General features: G+C 48.2%; 1 protein-coding gene across 4 annotated transcripts in view; it reads right to left on the reverse strand.

Moving 5' to 3' along the window:
* Positions 1-20,555, reverse strand: part of DOCK2 (dedicator of cytokinesis 2) — a 1,781,615-nt gene that overhangs the window by 1,499,645 nt on the left and 261,415 nt on the right. For all 4 annotated transcript variants that reach the window (XM_063928256.1, XM_063928254.1, XM_063928255.1 and 1 more), the window contains exon 8: positions 14,975-15,129. In XM_063928256.1, coding sequence (XP_063784326.1) covers positions 14,975-15,129 — 155 coding nt within the window. The remainder of the gene's footprint in view (positions 1-14,974; positions 15,130-20,555) is intronic.

Genomic DNA, 20,555 nt, shown 5'->3' on the forward strand with positions numbered 1-20,555 from the left:
TGCCAATCCAACCTTTTTAAAGTTGGGTTGACATTTGACTGAAAGGACACAGGTGACCTTCCGGTAAAGACATGGCTGGATGGGGCGCAGCCGCCAGACCTCACGCGTCCACCCGGCTCCAGCAAGCGAGGTTCCGGATCCGGCTCACACGTCCACCCGGCTCCAGCAAGCGAGGTCCCGGCTCCGGCTCATGCGTTCACCCGAATCCAGTGAGTGAGGTCCCAGCTCTGGCTCACGCATCCACCTGGCTCCAGCAAGCGAGGTCCCAGCTCCAGCTTACGTGTCCACCCGGCTCCAGCGAGCAAGGTCTCGGCTCCGACTCACGCTTATGTCCCCGCTCCCCGTCTCATCTCCCCAATCTGACTTTTTTTAAAGTTGTATTGAGATTGTCGGAAGCAGGGCCCAAACCTGTCGGATTTGACCGTGTTTCCGACAAAAGGACGTGAATCCGCGGCTAATCCACCGATCCTCATGGTTTCCGACAAGTCCGGTATTCCCGTCTTGTCGGAAAAAATGAAGCCCCATTGAATAAGTCAGAACCCCTTCCGACCTAAAATAGTCGGAAACTGCCGTCTTTTCGACAAGACGGCAGTTTCGACTAGAATTGAATACACCCCAATATAATAAACAAAATCTGTAAAAATGTATTTTATTTAATTTCACTTGTAACTTTAGCAGTATTGTCATGTTTCTCACAATAACATTCTGGTAAAATCTACAGCTACTGTAGATGTAGTTGCGTAAATTGCACAGTATCATTTACTATAAAATAAAAGGTAACATTCAGTGTTTGTCAGTTTCATAAGCGCTCAAAATGTCTGATACAGAAAATTGTTGTAGCCTTTATGTGACAACATAATAGTATGTTGGATAAATGTATTGCTGCCAGAAAAGAGAATGGAAAAGTCTTCCATAAACTGCTGAGAGGAGTATATAAGAGCTGACATCATGACTTTGTGTATCTAAGAGCTCACACAAAGAGAGAACATCACCTACAATAGCCAGAACAAATAAGATATTTACAATTTCTTCACATTATGGGGGTATTCAGAGTTATTAGCAAAACAAAATAGATAGCAATTGGGCAAAACCATGTTGCGCTGCAGGTGGGGCGGATGTAGCATGTGAAGAGAGATTTAGACTTGGGTGGGGTGTGTTGTTTCTGTGCAAGGTAAATACTGTCTGCTTAATTTTTACACTGCAATTTAGATTTCAGTTTGAACTCACCCCACCCAAACCTAATGCTGGTCATACCATACATTAAGACGATATTGGATCCGAACGTAAGATTTCAACGTATCGTATGACGCATTGTGTGCACATCGTATGTGCTTTTGGTAGGCTTACGATGCGATGCGCGTCCCCATTGGTCGAATGTCGCATCAAATGATCATTCGTGTAGCCCATATTATCCGCCGTAATCGTATTCACTTTGTACCTTGTTTTATGCACATACAATGCATCGTATACGATCAGCATCATTTAGTGGCACTTCCTTCCAGGTGATCACTTGCTTTTTGTGAGGCACACAATTGATTGATAGATTGTATGCTTCATCGTATGCACATACAACTTCAAATCGTATAGCTGAGGCTCATGGGGGGATTGAAGAGAAACCTTATGAGGAATCGGATCGGATGCTGGTCATTGTAAACTCTCTCTGCACATGTTACATCTGCACCACCTGCAGTGCAGCATGGATTTGCCCAGGGCCGGACTTGCCCATCTGGCAGCCACCGCCCCCCCCCTCCCCCTCCGGTCTCCATGCCACCAGCAAGCGTTGCAATAGAAATGGGGGCGTGCCTACAAGTCCACGCCCCCTTGACTCGCGGCATGCCCCTGTACATTGTGATGGCGAGCCCCCCGTGACGGGTACTCGCACCTTTGGCATGCGCGCACGTTCACAAATGCCCGGGCCGAAAACAGAGGCACAGTTCATCCCTGGATTTGCCTAATTGCTAACTTTTTTGGTTTGCTAACAAACCTGAATAAGGCCCTATATAGTTATATTGTATTTAGTATCTTTTATCTTCAACCCCTCAGAAAATACTGGTTGAAAAATTCTATAGATAATGGTGTGATTCACTTCTATTTAATGGCATCATTTAAAAAAGATTTTACTGGAAAAAAAAGTGTTGTGGAAATAAAAGTTATTCTGTTTATGACAAAAGGGGGGATATATTTAGGGAACACAAGGAAGCAAACCTCAAATTTCAACAAGTCTGTTGGAGTCAATATATTCAATTGTAAAAAATATATACCTCAAAAACATTTATTTAATACATACATAAGAATTAGTTACAATCAAGGGCGTAGCTTCAATAGGTGCAGGGAGTGCAGCTGCTATGGGGCCCAGAGCTGTCAGGGGCCCACCTTCCCCATCACAGTTACATGGGTTATATACATTTTTCACATTTGGGTGGTACATAGGGGCCCTTACAAACTTTTGCCTTGGGGCCTGCAATACATCTGAAGCTTATACAGACTGACCGTGTGATCTTTACAGCCGGGTCCAGGAAGTCTATGGCTGATGCCTACAAAACAGAGGCGAAGAACAGCGCCAGCTGACGACCCCGCTCTGCCCCCAAACACCTCAGTATGTCAGTCGGGATCCGGTCTGAAGATCGACAGTGTCTAGGTCGACAATGTTTAGGTCGACCACTATAGGTCGACAGTCACTAGGTCGACATGGATGGAAGGTCGACAGGGTTTCTAGGTCGACATGTGCTAGGTCGACAGGTCGACATGAGTTTTTCACATTTTTTTTTTCATACTTAACGATCCACGTGGACTACGATTGGAACGGTAAAGTGTGCCGAGCGAAGCGAAGGCACCATGCCCGAAGCATGGCGAGCGAAGCGAGCCATGCGTGGGGACGCGGTGCACTAATTTGGGATCCCGGTCACTCTACGAAGAAAACAACAACAACAAAAAAAAAAATCCTCATGTCGACCTTTAGACCTGTCGACCTAGCACATGTCGACCTAGAAACCCTGTCGACCTTCAATCCATGTCGACCTAGTGACTGTCGACCTATATTGGTCGACCTAAACATTGTCGACCTAGACACTGTCGATTTGATGAACCACACCCTGTCAGTCATACTGCAGCTAAGAGGAGGCTGCAAGCGATGTTGCAAGACCCATTCTGTACATGTGCAGAACGGGTCTTGCGCCTGGCAGATCCACAAATGTTGGATTTGTACATAAGGTTTGTGTACAAATCTGAATCAGGCCCAAATTCTTATGCATGCAGTATATTAATGTTTTCATGTATATTTTTTTTTAACCTTTTTTAAATAAATTGATGTGTTTCAAGTTCAACTATAAAAGACTTGTTGAATTTTGTTGCTGTGCGTCACTGTATTCAGGCAGTCTTTTCATATGGACTCAATGGGCACTTGCCCAAGGGCCTCATGATTATAAGGGCTGATAGCTGAGGGTCCCCTCTTTCCAGGGGTACCAGATTTTTGAAAGTCGGCCCTGGGGAACCGGAGATATTTGACTTTAAAGCAGTGGTCCGCATCCAAGCCTGTTAATTGCTGTTCCTAGCCAGATATCTCGGGTTTTGTCTGACTTTAGAGTTTTTCTGAGGGTATACTCCAAAAGATGGGACTCTCCCCTTTTGGTGGACACTTGCACCTTGTCTCTGCTATGCTCAGAACCAGAGATATCAGCCTTCAAGCAGCTGGTCCCTGCTTCAGCTCCACACGCCTTATATGCAGTATTATATTTTCATTGGTGGATCCTGAACTCTGATCCCCAAGTCCCCAGTACCTCCTGAAAGGTGGGTCTCTCTTTTAATCCCATTCAAAGCTAAGAAAACTATTTCAGAAACTTGAGATATCTGCAGTCAAACAAGCTGTCCTCCTACCTGAAATGATGAATATTAAGCCCACTCCACTATGTGCTAAAAAGAGAGTCAATTAAAAGGGCAACATTTTTAATGAAATGACAGAAAAGAACATTTTGGGCCTAATTCAGATCTGATTACAGCAGCAAATTTGTTAGCTAATGGGCAAAACCATGTGCACTGCAGGGGGGGCAGATGTAACATGTGCAGAGAGAATTAGGCCCCTTGACACACCACCTGCAATTAAACTTCCATGTACTGTGTAAAAAGAAAAAAAATGTCTAAATACTGTACTAATGTTTATAACATAATAATATAAAAGAAGAAGCTACAAAGGGGAAGTGACACACACAAAAAAAAAGGCCAAAAACGGTATCAGGACCACAATAAAAAATTGTGTGGCTCTTCCCAGCTCCCTAACTGTAGGTGCCATGGTATTTAACAAAATGACCACATCAGCAGTTCCAGTACAGATGGAGCCAATTGTGACTCCGTCTATGCCTGGGCGCGTCCCCTGTCGCCGCGTCTGGGGTGCAGGCGCATCCATGACGAGCATGCGCCCCATTCACTAGAATGGGAGCGCCTCTGTGCGCTCCCGGCGTGACTTTATGAGTGCGGCTCCATCTGTATACTGGACGGGAGCGTCAGAAGAGGGGCATGCTGTTTTTGCCAGACTCATTCTCATAGATATAGAGCCAGGGACATGTAGATATTTTAATTCCACACAAATAATACATCACTTCAAAGAAGAACTTGGTAAAAAAAAACTTTAAAATCAATTTTCTTAGGTGACAATAAGTAGGCAAACAAAATTATACAGAGGCTGAACTAATGGGGACGTGAGTCCGTGTCTGCCTGACAGTGGGCTCCTTGGGTTATACAGATGTGTCCTCCTAGATACTTGTTGCAGTCAAGTTAAACAGCCCTTCTAGTTATGCCATGCCGTGGCGTGACTTGGCGGTGCCAAGAAACTTTATTCACAATTTTTTCCGCTTAAATGTGTCTAAGTCGCATTGCTATGCGAATAGGATGCACAAGCAGCTTATGCTGATAAAATGATATGCAGCATGTCTATATTATGTGTGTGACCGTGGCTGTATCTGCACACGAAATGCTACGTTACACTGTTTTCCTGGAAATCACTGTAACATAGCATTTCATATACAGATACAGCTGCAGACGCACACAGAATTTAGGCATGCAACATATAATTTTAATCAACGTAAGATTCTTGTGCGCCCTATTCACATAGCGGTGTGAATAAGATGCATTTTCGGGGGAAACAAACGTCCAACGTTAGCAGAGCTGCCCAGGAGCTGACTCGCGCCAGGCATCTCCTGCTTCATGGTGTATTGATGACAGATGTATGAGGACACATCTGTACTACTACTGTTCTGAAATCATGTCTAAATTAATATCATATTGTTTTGGGGTTTGTTTGTTTTTACTTTTTATGTTAACACCAAAGAAATACAAAGCTCAATAAAAGAAACTAAATGGGTTTGGCAAGCTGAGTTTGGAAACTTCACTCTACAACAGTTCATGCTACCTCTGCCAAGGAAGGTAGAACCCGGCCAAGCGTGACACTTTACTCATTAGGGAGCCATTAAATCTGCTGCTTTAGTTGTTACAATACTGAAGATATTGCACTGCTAAACAAACTCTAAATAAACTCAATAGAACAACAATGCATTTTTTTCCTGCTAATGGTTTCTACTGTCAGCTTGTATATCCAATGTCATTTGTACTCTAGGTTATGTTTCAGTAACTGTGCTGAAAAAGTAAGGGAGCCAAGAGACTGTCATACTCAAGTAAAGTGAAAACATTTTTTAATTTTGCAGTAAGCTGCACTTATGTAGCATACTTGCTCCCATTACAGCTAAATCCAAGAGCAAGCATTAGCTACATCACTGACAGGAAGCAATTACTGACCTCTATGCAACCATTAAAAAGAACTTTCTGATAGACAACTTATGTGTCACAGCGCCAAGTTTAATGTGCTTTCTTATATCAGATCTGAGAATTAATCAAATTGCAAAGTACATTCAGTAGAAGCATTGATTGCCGCTGGCATTGTCAAGCAAAAGCAACTTACTGTCTGCTTTATTTATAAAAAGAAAAAATCGTTCTCACATTACTAGACACCTACAGGCAATAAATACATAATAAGCAAAATACACAAAGTAGGTTTGTCATAGCAAAGCAATACAGTACAGCTAATATTTATTTTTAATCTAATGATATCGAAAGTAGAATAATAACCAAGCTTACACAGTAAAATTGCTCTTTGATGATACTGTCCTTAAAAATAGATGTTGTGGGAATACATTCTGATGACTGAGGTGCAGAACGCTAACTTCAGTCCTTCTCTCCCTGAAAGCTCCTGTGGCTCAAATACCCTGTGACTCACGATTTCAGTCCATGCAGCTAACCTGTCACTTACAGAACCTCAAGATCACACTTGCCTTATGAAAACAACAGAATTATGGAAAAAAACTAAATAAAAGCTGATCTGAAGATGATGACAATGCTGGAAACTTTGGTTTCCTTTCAAACATCAATTTAATTTGTCCTGAAGATGGCGGCCTTTTCTCCCAATAATCCAGGTTCCTAAGCAGGGAAGCTGCACGTGAATAATTACTTTATGTGAATAGATACAGTATGTCTAACCACTAATTATTATTGCTGTAGGGTTTCAAATATGATGCTATTGTTATCATATGCTGTATATTTAATAAATACAAGAGAAATAAATGAAAGGAATGCAACTGTTATGGGGAACAGAGCTGGATTATCTCTTTGGGGCACCCAGTGCCTACTGTCAAACACGGTCCGTTTGCATATCTTTTTTTAATTAAGAAGTTCGGCTGCCTGAGAGCCCCGTCCCCATCATGGCTGCTGCCCTGGACCGTAACTAATTTGTGCACTGCCCACATGTTTGAAATGCAGCTGTGTTGCACTTATATGGCCCGCCCAGTGGTCCCCGACTACCCACCTTCAGTTATTAAAGTGGGCGGTAGTGCTCTGGCCAAAAAGAGATGTTCTGTGAAAGCAGAGCTCTGTTACAAGAGTAGCTGTACGTCGTCTCTCCTGAGCCTTGATGAGTGGTGTGGCTAGAGAGCACATGCAATGGCTGCGGAGCGGCTGAGCAAAAGGACTGTGTGACTCCATTCACTGTGCACGCTGGTGCTATTGTCATTAAACACGCAGCAGCCAGACTTACGTAGTCATAGGAATCCTGCAATGTAACAGTTGTGATACCTGGCATATCCTTCTGTTTAAAAGACCTGAAGGCAGAATTTCAAATCTGGTCGGTTCTACTGTAAGTGTACTTCCATGCTAATTTTTACTGTGAGGTAGCAATGTTCCCACTGAAGGCTTCTAATAGTGGTAAAGGGGATCAGACAGAGTTCCCTTTATCCCAGGGCACCTAAATGTCTAGTTATGGCTCTGCACGGCGTAGCCAGCTCACATCAGTGGCTGCGCCGATTTACATTTGCCCTTGTAGGAGAGCATCAAATATAAGGAGCAGTGAAGGACAGTTTTACTTTCCTGCTGCATAAGTGAGGTACTCGGCAGGAGAACAAGCACAGCCATCACATGACAGGAGACTTCAGCACTGGCATATCTATAATGGATGCCGTGTGTGCGGTGCACAAGGGCCCCTGAGTCCAGAGGGTCCCCCACCGTACACACTCCACCCATTTTTGAAAAACTCAAATCAGATTCTATAATTTTCTAGGATGCAACAGAGAAATGATAGACAGAATCTGATTGGTTGCTATGGGCAACATCACCACATTTCATTTTTAGAAGCTTTAGTAAATTTACCACATAGTGTGACATTTTAATAGCTGAAGTAAATATCAAATTTTTATTAATTGTTTTTTCGGACTTAGGGGGTCATTTCGAGTTGTTCGCTCGCTAGCAGATTTTAGCAGCATTGCACACGCTAGGCCACCGCCCTCTGGGAGTGTATCTTAGCTTAGCAGAATTGCGAACGAAAGATTAGCAGAATTGCGAATAGAAATTTCTTAGCAGTTTCTGAGTAGCTCCAGACTTACTCCTACATTGCGATCAGCTCAGGCCGTTTCGTTCCTGGTTTGACGTCACAAACACGCCCTGCGTTCGGCCAGCCACTCCCCCGTTAATCCAGACACTCCCACGTTTTTTCCTGGCACGCCTGCGTTTTTCCGCACACTCCCAGAAAACGGCCAGTTTCCGCCCAGACACACCCACTTCCTGTCAATCACACTCCGATCACTTCAACGATGAAAATTCTTCATTCGGACGTGAGTAAAACTACAAAGTTTGTGCTAAAATACTTACCGCATGTGCACTGCGTACCATGCGCATGCGCATTTTTGCCTTAATCGCTCCATTGCGAAAATCGTCAACGAGCGAACAACTCGGAATGACCCCCTTAGTTTCAGTGTCCCTCACTGACTTTACCTCATGCTCCCCATGTATCTTCTGTAACCGTGTAACATAGCAAAGGAGAACATGTGGGATATTTTTATCACAATCTTTCATCTTTCTGTCTTTTACTTTATGTTGGATGTTTCTTTTTTATCTGTCAGAATAAGTTATGAAAGCTACTTTCAAAAAAATCAAACTTTCAGTAGGTTCCTTTAGAAGCATTCAACTTTATCTTAAACAAGTTACAGCATGGTCAGTGGTAGTTGTGTTCAGTGTCGGACTGGAGAATGAAGGGCCCACCGGAGGGATGCTGTTGTAGGGGCCCATGCTTACGGGTGTGGACAGCCACCACAGAGGTTTGGCTAACCATTACAGAGTACATGTTCTGTGCCCCTTGGTAAATATATAATAAACCATGTTCTTATGAAGTATAATGTAACATATGTTTAATGCATAATTCATGTGCACTAGGATAGAGACTGGAACCTGATCCCTAGAGGAGGAGGAGGGCCCACAGGTAGTGGGGCCTACCGGTGGTTTCTCCTGTCCCCCTGTGGGCCAGTCCGACTCTGGTTGTGTTCCAGATGCAGCAGAGCACTGGGATCCCTACTTGTGACCTCCACCTCCAAACAAATTCACCAAACTGCCCCTAGGGAGGTGTGGCCGGAGAGCCCCAGCCACGAGGCAAATGGCCGCCTGCGGCACTGAAGGGGTTAACCCCTAGTGCCCGGCGCCATTTTTAAAGACAAAGGGGCGCTTGGCGCCAAATTTGAATTGTGTTGGGCGCTAGGCGCCGTGTTTGTAAAAATATGTTTAAATTGTAATTTTAAACTGTGCCGTGGTCCCGGACCTCTCCGGAGACCACGGCAGGGAGGACAGCCCCCCGGCGCGCTCAGCAGTGTGTGCGCGCCGGGGGAGAGGAGGCAGCCGCTGACCGCCGGAGTCCGGGAGCTCCGCTCCCGGCAGCGGTCAGTGTAGCCCCGGGCGCACTGGAGTGTGCGCGCCGGGGAGAAGGGTGAGCGCTGCGGCTGGGAGCTCGGCTCCCGCTGCAGTGCTCTCTGTGAGAGCCGCCGCTGGGGGCCGGGAGCTCTGCTCCCAGCGCCTCAGCCCAGCACAGGTGGCCAGCCGCAGCAGCCGGGACGGACGTCCCGGGCTGCTAGCCGGCGAGGGGGGTGCGCTGCAGCCCGGCTCCCCGCCGGACGCTGCAGCGAGGCCACAAGACAGGCGCCGCTCGTGGGGGACCGGGCTAGCCGGCTCCCTAGCGGCGTGGGCAAATTAGGCTGCCGAGCAGGATGGTGAAGCACTGGGGTCCGGGAGCTACGCTCCCGGCGCCTCAGCGCTGAAACAAGCCAGGGTCACGGCGGCCGGGACAAGTGTCCCGGGCCGCCGGACTTCGGTACAGGGGGGTGCGCCGCTGCGTGCGGCGGGGCCACAAAAGTAGTGCCACACTGGGGGGACAGGGAGAGCCAGCTCCCTGGAACCCCAGAGGCAGGAAGGCAGGCTGGAGGATGGGGGAAGCCAGCCCCATACTTCCAGCACTGAGAGGGAGAGCCCTAGCAGCCAGGCTGCAGGGCTAGGGAAGGCACTGCAGTGCCTGAGTATGTAGAGTCTGTGCAAGGCACAGGCTCAGCAATGTACAGTGGGATTTTAAATGTAATATATTTAAAGAGAAAGTGCACTTACTTGATTGTGTGTCCCAGGAGCGGGGAATCCATAGCTGTGCAGGCTGATGGATTCTCCCAGACCCTTTCCCCAAAAACGGAATGTTTTCCCATCCAGCCTCACAGTTCCAAAGGGTACAGGGAGAAAGAGAAGCAGCTTAGCTATAAAACAAGCTGAGTGGTTTCTTGGAGCTCCATGGAGATCAGCCGTAGTGCCAAGAAACCTGGGCCGGGGAGCCAGGCTGCCCAGCTCTGGAGCCCAAATCCAGGCTGCAGGCAGTGAGAGGGGTCCCGGGCAGGTTTCTGGAAGTCAGTTTAGGAGGGAAAAACTTCCCCCCAGCCAGACTGAACGGCACCGTGGGAGTATCCTGAATCTCCAAGATAGGAGGGTCAAAGGAGACCGACCACTCCCCACTGTCCATAGGGAACAATGTAAAGGTGTGCATGAGACCAGAGCATGCACAGCTCATGGGTAAACATTGATTGGTTGTACACCACAGGGCGGGCTTACCCCCTGTGGTAAGGGGTCTTGGAGAGGGATAAAAGAAGGGCAGTTGGCCCATAGGATTGTGTATTGTAACATCTTCTTCTGCTGAAACATCTTAATTGTATGCTGTTGCCCCTAGCAATAGGGAGGAGCCTTTTTAAAGGTTATTTGAGCAATAAACACCTTTGCCTCAAGAAGACTGCTTCATCTTGTGACCTACAGGGTTAGGCCAAACCTAGCCCCGTTCTCCGGCTGTCCAGGGAAGCACCTGACGTCTCCAAGCTCCGCCTTCCGCCAGCTACCGGTAGAGGCCTAGCAAGTGGCTAGAGGGGATTCGTCAACACCACACAGGTGTGGTAAGGCAGTGCAGAACCGTGGTTCCAAACGCCACGGCAGGTTAGGAGTTTGGTGGTGGCAGCAAGAACCCGCCCACAGCGCAGTGGGTGGAGTCAGTAACAGGCGGTTACTGACGGTAAGCGGGAATCCCCTATGTGGTCAGGCCTCGTGCGGCTTGACCTTCCATTCTGTGCGCAGTCAACGGGACGCGGAAGCTGCGAGTGCTTCCGTACGGTATCGTCCTGTCACAGAAATTGGTGGCAGCGGTGGGATAATCCCAGGCGGCTTTTCATCACCTGATTGGAGAAGCCGAGTTACTCAGGAGAGGAGTAACTGCAGCGCAGGAGAACGCACAAGATGGCGGAATTCAGCGGAATGTCCAAGGAGGATCTGGAGATAGTATGCCAGGGGAAGGGTGTGGATATCCCTTCCAACGTGTCCAGGAGCGTCATGCAGGCGGCGCTCAGGAGCTGGGAGGAGTCTCATCGGGCGGAGGTGAGAAGCACTGACGGCGTCAGCATCGCAGAGGACGGCCCACCAGTGGACCTTCGTAAGGAACCGAAGAGAACCACCAGCCCCGCCCTCTCTCACAGCAGCAATGTTTCCCAGCAATCCCTAGCAGGGCCAGGATCCCAACGTCCCAGGGGGGGCGGCCCGGATACCCTAGCAGATCGGCTAGCGGAATTGGGGGAAAGGGCAACGGAGCAAGAGCGCTTGATCATCATCCAGATGTGGCGTGATGAGCGGGCACCACAGGCCGTGGTACCCCGGGAGCCGTTGTCAGCTGTTGTACACAGATCAGGACGTACTCAGTTTGCCAAGTTTGCAGACAGTGATGGGGACATTGATGGACATTTGCAAGTTTTTGAAAGGACTTGTAAACTACACGATCTACCCAAGTCAGAGTGGGTGAGACACCTTGTGCCCACTCTGCATGGAGAGGCCTTGGAGGCCTATCGAGGAGTGGCGACGGAGGACTGTGGGAACTATGACGAAGTCGAGAAGGCCCTCCTCCAGCGATTCTTCATCACTCCCGAGGAAGAAATTCAGAGACTTGCCTAAGAATCCTAGCAACACCCATGAGCAGTTCGCCACCCAGCTGCGGCAGTACGTGGTGAAGTGGGTGAAGGATTCGGAAGCCACTACATGGGACGCACTGATCGACCTGATCTGCAGGGAGCAGTTCTACCGCAGGTGCGCCCAAGAAGTGAAGGAGTGGGTGCTAGATCGGGAGCCACCCAGCTTAAAAATGGCTGCCCAATTAGCCGACAAATATGTGGCAATTCGGCCACGGGGCCAGAAGCGCCCAGCGAGCAGCCAGCTCCAAAAGACTGTACCACCAGGGGGACCCCCCTCTTCAACTCATCACCCCCAAAGACAAGCATCTTCCAACCCGGGTGCTCTTGGCCAGCAACCGCACCGCAGCGTCCCTGCAACTGATCAGAGATCATCGGTGCCACGACTGGAGAAGAAGTGCTACGGCTGTGGGAAAATCGGACATCTGAGGATGAACTGTCCTGCATCCCAAGCACCCCAGACTCGTGCCCCAAATCCGAGTGCTGGAGCCCGGATCGCTTGTTTGACGAGAGGAGATGAGCCTACAGAGACTGTTCCCCCTCCAGTCAGTCCGATGGAGTGTGGCGAGAGACAGGTGCACTCTGCGGAGAGAGTCACCTGCATGGCCAAACAGCCCCTACACAACCTGTGGAGGCACCTGCAGCCAGTCCACGTGGGACCCCTGCAGGGAGAAGGCCTAAGAGACTCTGGGGCCTCAATCACTGTGGTGAGCCCCCACCTTATAGATCCTGCTGCAGTATTGCAGGGTCGCACTGCCACGATCACCCTGGCAGAAGGAACAGAAAAAGCGGTTCCCATGGCAAGAGTCTACCTGGACTGGGGAGCTGGACCCGAGTTGCGAGAAGTTGCCGTCATGGATGGTCTCCCAACTGATGTGGTCCTAGGAAATGATCTGGGTGGTGGGATCGTCACTATGTTTGTTGGCGCCATTCCCCGGAGTCAAGTTCCAAAACCACCATTGACATCAGCTACTCCAGCACCGCCCAGCCCAGAGGAAAAGACTACAGCTGCTAGACAACTGCCAGCACAGCCAACCACAGCATCAACCAGCCCAGAGGAAAAGATTACAGCGGCTAGATCAGCACATCTACCCCGCATGCCTTTTGCCTCTGGTATGCCCACGTCCATTAGCAACGCAGAGGATGTCGGTTCCAGCTCGTTTGATCCTGTGGGGGTGCCCAATGATGCTCCTGACCCAAGTGGTTTGCCAACTCCGGCGGTGAGTATGAGAAACCACACTGATTTTTCCATGACTGACCCCTACCAGACTGACCCTAGTAGTCCCCACCTAGATCCCCCTGTAGAGTGTCCCAATTTAGGAGAGATTGAGGGCCACAGGCAGGAGTTTAGGGAGGTTCAACTCTCCGACCCATCCCCGAAAGGCATGAGGCGCCACTCTGGCAGCGGCCTTGACCGGGTTGGGGCGGGAAGTTTGACCTGGCGGGAAGGGTTATGGTACAGGGTAGCCAGGAAAGTGGGAGGGGATAGACCAGATAGGGAATGTGTCCAACTGGTCCCCTCAGGGAACTTTCCTGCGCAACCGGTGTCGGTTGCCAGCGAAACCCCTTTGGACAGTAACCCGGAGACAGACCGTACCCTGAAGTGCCTGACACAGAGCTTACCCTGGTCTGGAATGTCGGATGACGCCCAGACCAACTGTAAGGCTGGTGCCATGCGTTGGCAGCCGGGGCACTCCCGCGGTTGTGTTGTCTCTGGGCCTCTGCCCATAGGAGAACCCTTGCAGCAAGTTGCTGTGGACATAGCAGGTCCCCTGCCTGTGCGCAGTAGATCGGGGAAGACACGCAGCCTCACTGTAGTGGTTGCCACACAGGATCCAGAGGCTGGTGGTCTGGCCGCCATCACTGCGGCACAGGTAGCGGACGAGGAGGAAAGAGTAGGCCTAGGTGACAGGGTAGGTTTCCCGAGTCATAGGTCGACAGAAGAGGATTGGAGGGCAGGTCTGACAGTTAGGGCAGACAGTTGCCAGATAGGTATGACGGAGGTGCAGTGCCTGGGGCACCATGTGGGAGGAGACAGGGGTAGGCCCAACCCAGAGGGGGTGGAGGCAACCAGAGGCTGTCCCCGACCCACATCACCCAGACCGGTACTGACCTTAGAACCTGTAAGGCCCTACGGACATGTTGTCATTGACTTTAGTCCTGTAGTGAACCCCTTGACAGAGATGGCTAGGAAGGGCATTCCCAAGTCAGTGGACTTTGCACCCGCTTGCGAGTTGGCATTCCAGTCATTGAAGGAGGCTCGGGTACCCGCTCCAGTGCTGATGGCGCACATTCTTGACCAGGACTGTGTGTTACGAACTATTGCGCCACTGCACGGACTGGGAGCAGTACCGAGCCAGAAAGAGCCATATGGGCAGGAGCACCCTGTGGCCTGTTTGAGCAGAAAACTGCTATTGTGGGAGGTGGGGTATGCCACAGTTGGGACACCGTGGGTGGCACTTGTTTGTAACCGGCCCCCCACCGTGGTGACTTACCACCTACCTGTTAGGTGGCTGCAACCGACCTTGGGGGAATTGGACAGACTTTTGTGGTGGAGCCTTGAACTTGGACTTCAGGTGGACTATTTGAACATTGTGCACCCACGAAGAGAGGCCCACTACACTATGGATGAACTGTCTAGGCCAGAGCCTACACCCCCCAGGTAGCGTCCCCTTCACCCCAACGGACTGCGGGACCAGGACCCAAATCGTTGGGACATGGGTCCCTGGTTGACCCGCTTGAATGGGGGGGGGGGAGTGTGGCCGGAGAGCCCCAGCCATGAGGCAAATGGCCGCCTGCGGCACTGAAGGGGTTAACCCCTAGTGCCCGGCGCCATTTGCCTCGTGGCTGGGGCTCTCCGGCCACAGGAGGCGATTCAATTAGAAGTGATAGTCACAAAAATGTTCGCGCAGGACGCAGGTGAAGTAGGTAAAACATTGACTACTTGTGTCCACACTGGAACTGCATCTAATTCAAGGCCAAAATGAGCAACGCAGCCCATCACAAAGAATAGTACTCCTCCCTAGAGAGGCTAGTGTCTCTGCTAGTATCTGTCATGTGTTGCACGAAAAGAAAAATAGCTGTTGGAAGATATTTACTAGTGGATATATAAAAATAGCTGTCAATTAAAATATTACTCCTACCTTATAATTGTTTGTTTCTGAGGGTCATACAACGACATAAAAAGTTCAGCATCTTCCCCTATTCTGCAGACAAAATTTCTTACAAACACGTAGAGGCCATGTGTAGGTGATGAAGAGATACGACCATGCGTAGTGAAGTCATTTTGGTCTTTGGACTAGAAAACAAAACAAATATACTGAAGCAATGCAGTTTTATTTTACAAAGAGGAAAAAGTTATTTAGCTTTGCTCAGTAATTTATTAGCAATTTATGAAAATGTTAAAATATGAATAATTTAAGACATTTTGGTTTTAAATCAATGCAGACTATTTTGGTAGATAGGATGTTTATGCAGATGCAAAACATTAGCTAAAAAATAAAGTGATGTAGCCTGATCTCTCTCTGTCTCTCTAATATATATTCATCTGTCAGATGTTTATAGACTAGCAAGATAGTATACTAGATAATGTAGGAGACATACAGATGTGTTCTCATGCAGCTAGTCTCATTAAACCACGCAGCGCGAGATGTCTGGCGCGACTATGTGCCACCAGGCCCCGTGCAACTCTGCTAGCGTCAGGCAGTTTTTTGCTCAAAATGCATCTTAGATGATGTGTCTGGGATGCATCGGGAGACTGTGCTAATTAATCTGATTTGTGACATTTGTATATCTCTGTGCGACTGAGTCTGTATACAAAACACAATGAAACTTGGAATGGGAAAAAGCCATAGCCACTGCATCAGAAATTTAGCACTTGATTTACAGCTTCAGGGATTCAGTTGCATAGAGATATACAAATGTCACATATCAAATTAATCAGAGCAGTCCCCAGGTGTGTCCTAGTTGCATCGCATTGCGACTAAGATGCATTTTTAGCATAAAAGATATCCGACACATATGGCCGGATTATAGGAGAAGCAACAGGGGCAGTCGTCCAGGGGCCCCAACATTAGGGGCCCCAACAGTCTGTCCCCCAGTCTCACGGCTGCACCGCTGCAATTAACATAAAATAATTCTTACACTGCGGCGGCTCAGCTGTCCTCTAACAGCAGCTGCCGCCGAGGTTCTTCCATACAGATAGTCTTGCAGAATAATGACGTGACTGCCCAACACATGAAGGAAAGAGCTGGTCCCAGTTGCTCTGGACCCCAACACGTTGGCACAGGAAATCTCTTGTGAGCAGCTGCAGAGACAGTGAGCTGACAGACAGGTATCCCACACTGTCACCAATGCCATACACTAAGTGTATGTCTAAATATGGTTGCATAGGCCTACTTCAGTGAGCCCAGTACTGCTGACAAAATTCCCTTTTTGTGCGGTATATTGACGATCTACTGCTTGCTTGGATGGGTACTGAAGACAAGATTTTTAATTTGATGGAAGGTATCAATGCCATGGAAAGCACCATTAAATTCACCTATAACATGAGCACGCATACTGTGAATTATTTGGATGTCCAAATTTCCTTGATTGAGGGACAAATACATATCGCAATGTACAAAAAATACACGGATAGGAACACCATTTTATATGGAACTAGCCAACATCCTGGGGTTTATTTACTAAGATTCATGTTTGTGCCGAATTGGTGGGAGTTTAAACTTGAATTTTATCGGCTGTATGTTTCTGCAACTTTTTAAAATTATTTTCGTTAATTTACTAAGCTGCCGAGTTTGCGTTTTTCGTATTTTCCGATGTCGATGTTATTCGTATTGTCGGGCAGTGTTTTACGGGAGTGATTAGTAAAACACTGCTGGACATAACACAATGAAGCCCGGTCGGATCAGTGAGATCCATCCATCCATTGTGTACAGTATGAGAAGTATTTAAACAGAATTAAAAAAAACTAGGTAAGTATGTGTGAGTGGGTAAGTGTGCATGAAAGTTTTACTTTCAAGGTGTGTGTGTTCTGTTTTTATTTGGGTATATTTTTTGTAGAACTACAGGTACCAGCGGGCCCATTATTTCTCCGCATGCTGGTACGTGTAGTTCTCCAAGTACCACCTTGCGGGGGAGGCTTACTGGGACTTATCCTGAGATATAGTTGTATCAGTGAAAGATACTTGGCAACTAACATTGCAACAAATATAGAAACATTGTTAAAGACCATTAGAGTCAGTGAATAAAGAATACAACACAGTGGCAAAGCTTTTTAATTCACTTTATTATAATTTTTACACCAATTATTACACTTGCACAATATTTCGCCTATGTTTTAATGACGATAATAAAAGTTATATTTTAATATTATTGGTCATCTATCATAAGGATATTTGACTTTAAGAGAATATAATAGTCTGTGTGTGCCCATAACAGGGAATACTTTTTTCTGTTTGTTCTGTACAAATTCCATGGCGTCGTCAGAGCGTGTACCGCAACCGCCTGCGGGTCCTTCGTTCTGGAGCAGTCACGACGGAGCTTCTTGTTGAGACGAGAAGCCATTACTGTAGGTCCATCTGTGGACAACCCCACTGGTGAATGAGTTGTTGAAACACCTGGAGGTGGAGGCCCCATTACCCCGGATAGAGGTCGTGCCTGCTTAGGAAGTCCGCTTCCCAGTTGTCCACTCCTGGAATGTAAACGGCCGAGATGGCTCTTGGGTTGGCTTCTGCCCAGAGGAGTATACTTGACACCTCTCGCATTGCGGCCCTGCTTCTGGTTCCTCCCTGCAGGTTTATGTACTCCATAGCCGTGGCGTTGTCCGACTGCACCTGGATGGCCTGATTCCGAAGGAGCGATGGTGCCTGTATGAGAGCGCTGTAAATCGCCCTGAGTTCCAGGATGTTGGTTGGAAGAGCAGATTCCTGAAAGGACCACCTCCCTTGGAACTGTGCCCCTTGAGTCACAGCCCCCCAACCTCAGAGGTTGGCATCCGTTGTCAACAGCGTCCAGGATAGGGTGTTGAAACTCCGACCCTCCATCAGATGGGAAACTTTTAGCCACCATAATAGGGATATCCATGCTTTTGGTGACAGGGTTATATGCTGATGCATGTGCAGGTGAGATCCGGACCATTTGTTCAACAAATCCAGTTGAAACGGTAGCACATGGAAGCTGCCATACTGTATCGCCTCGTAGGAGGCCACCATCTTGCCCAGCAAGTGGATACAAAGGTGAATCGAGACCACACAAGGTTTCAGCACCATCCTGACCATAGACTGAATAGTCAAGGTCTTGTCCCTAGGAAGGTAAAACTTCTGAGACACCGTATCCAGGATCATACCTAGAAACTGAATTCTCTGAGACGGTTCCAAGTGAGATTTCTGGAAATTGAAGATCCATCCATGCTCCGTAAGCAAACGGTTAGTCAAGTCGATGCTATGCAGAAGCTGTTCCCTGGACACCGCCTTTATCAGGAGATTGTCCAGGTACAGAATTATTTGTACACCCCTCATGCGCAGTTGTAGCATAATTTCCGCCATAACCTTTGTGAATACCCTTGGGGCTGTGGAGAGACCGAAGGGTAAGGCCTGAAACTGGTAATGCTGGTCCAGAATCGCGTACCTGAGGAACGTCTGATGAGGGGGCCAAATTAGGATATGCAGGTATGCGTCCTTGATATCCAGGGACACCAGAAACTCCCCCTCCACCAGATTCACTATCCTCGCTCTTAGAGATTCCACCTTGAATTTGAACTCCCAAAGATACGGGTTCAGGGATTTGAGATTCAAGATTGGTCTTACCGAGCCGTCCGGCTTCGGAACCACAAAGAGACTCAAGTAAAACCCCTTTGTGTGCAGCTGAGGAGGCACTGGAACAGTAACTCCTGTAGAAAGCAGCTTTTGCACTGCCTGCTGTAAGGAAACCCTGTGACGCTGGTAAACCTGACCTGAAGAATCTGAGAGGAGGGATGTCCTGGAATTCCATCCGGTATCCTTGGGATATGAGATCCCTCACCCAAGGATCCCGGCAGGACTCTGCCCATATGTGGGCAAAGTGTTGAAGGCGAGCACCTACTTGAAAGTCGCCTTGCTGCTGGGGCCAACTGTCATGCGGAGGGCTTTGTGGAAGAGGATCCTGAGGCCTGGTCTGCAGGTCCAGCAGCAGCTGGTTTACGGGACTTACCACCAGCAGCATTGGAGGCACCTCTAGCCTTGCCTCTGAATCTGGCCTCCCGAAAAGACTGCAGGGAGGGTCCAGGATAGGGGTGCCTGGCAGGTGGTGGAGCAGACGGCAGATATGTAGATTTACCTGCCGCTGCTTGAGATATCCACTTGTTCAGTTCTTCATCAAACAAGGCATCACCTGTAAATGGAAGGTTTTCAACTCCTTTTTGGAATCAGCATCTGCTGACTATTGACGCAGCCATAGAGCTCTACAACCCAATACTGCCATAGCAGTGGTACGGCCATTAATGATACTAAGTTCCTTAACAGCCTCACTCATAAAGTTTGCAGCATCCTGGATGTGTTGTAGTATTGTAACTATATCTTCTTGAGGTAGTGTGAGCAACCCTTTAAAAATTTTATCAGACCATTTTACCATGGCTCAAGAAATCCAGCGGCATACTATGGCAGGGCATTGGGCTACCCCTGCTGCAGTATAAATTGATTTAAGAGTGGTTTCAATTTTGCGATCAACTGAGTCTTTAAGGGAAATAGCCAAAGGTACAGGTAAAACTATCTTACACGACAGCCTGGAAACGGAGGTATCCACTGTCGGCGGGGTTTCCCAGACTTTCCAATCCTCTAAAGGGAAGGGGAATGAATGTAACACCCGTTTAGGGGTAATACATTTCTTTTCAGAATTAATCCATGCTGCCCTGGCCAGGGAATCTAAGGGGCCTATTTATTAACATTATTTTTACCAAAATTATTCACACTATTTTAGTATTACCAGAATGTATTAAAGGGCATTTGGAGCAGTTTTCATGAAAAACTGCTCCAAGCCCTTTAGTTCACTTTTTTTTTAGTAACCCACATCGCAAACCCCATACTTGTAATGGGAAATGTGATGTGGCCAAATTTACTAAAAAAAAAAAAAATTTGAAAAAATACTGTAGTGTGCCCTGTGATAATCTCGCCAGCTCAGGCTGATGAGTTCACAGGGCAGCACTGCGCTAAGCACACTTTTGCCCAGCTTTCCCTGCCCCTGGCAGAGAAAGCTGAGCGGGGACCAGGCAGAGTGGATCAGCTATGTGTGTCTGATGGACACACAAGTTGATCACAGTGTTAAAATTAAAAAAAAAAAGTAAAATACCCCAAAACATACTCACCTGTCCAGGGAGCCGTTGTCCGCTGCTCCGGAGAGTGCTGCCAGGCGCCGGGTCCCCCACTTGCTGCAATGTGACCTCGGTGCAGTAAAATGACACTGCAAAATGGCAGCGCACTTTACAGCACTGGGGGTCACAGCGCAGGAGAAGAACCCGGCGCCCGGCAGCCTCCAGCGCGGAATGGCTCCCTGGACATGTGAATATATTATCCTGCTGGGGGGGTGTCCGCGGCGCGCAGGGGTAGCAGCAATGTCGGCGGGGGCGGCGCATGATGATGCTGCGAAGAGGCTTGATCGCAAGCTCTGTTCCTGCATGCGATAATTTAAATATCCCTTCAATGTAATCAATTATCGCAGTGCGAGTTTGGGCCATTTTATAACCTGTCATCC

Source organism: Pseudophryne corroboree, chromosome 6 (assembly GCF_028390025.1).
Source record: "Pseudophryne corroboree isolate aPseCor3 chromosome 6, aPseCor3.hap2, whole genome shotgun sequence".
Lineage (NCBI taxonomy): Eukaryota > Metazoa > Chordata > Amphibia > Anura > Myobatrachidae > Pseudophryne > Pseudophryne corroboree.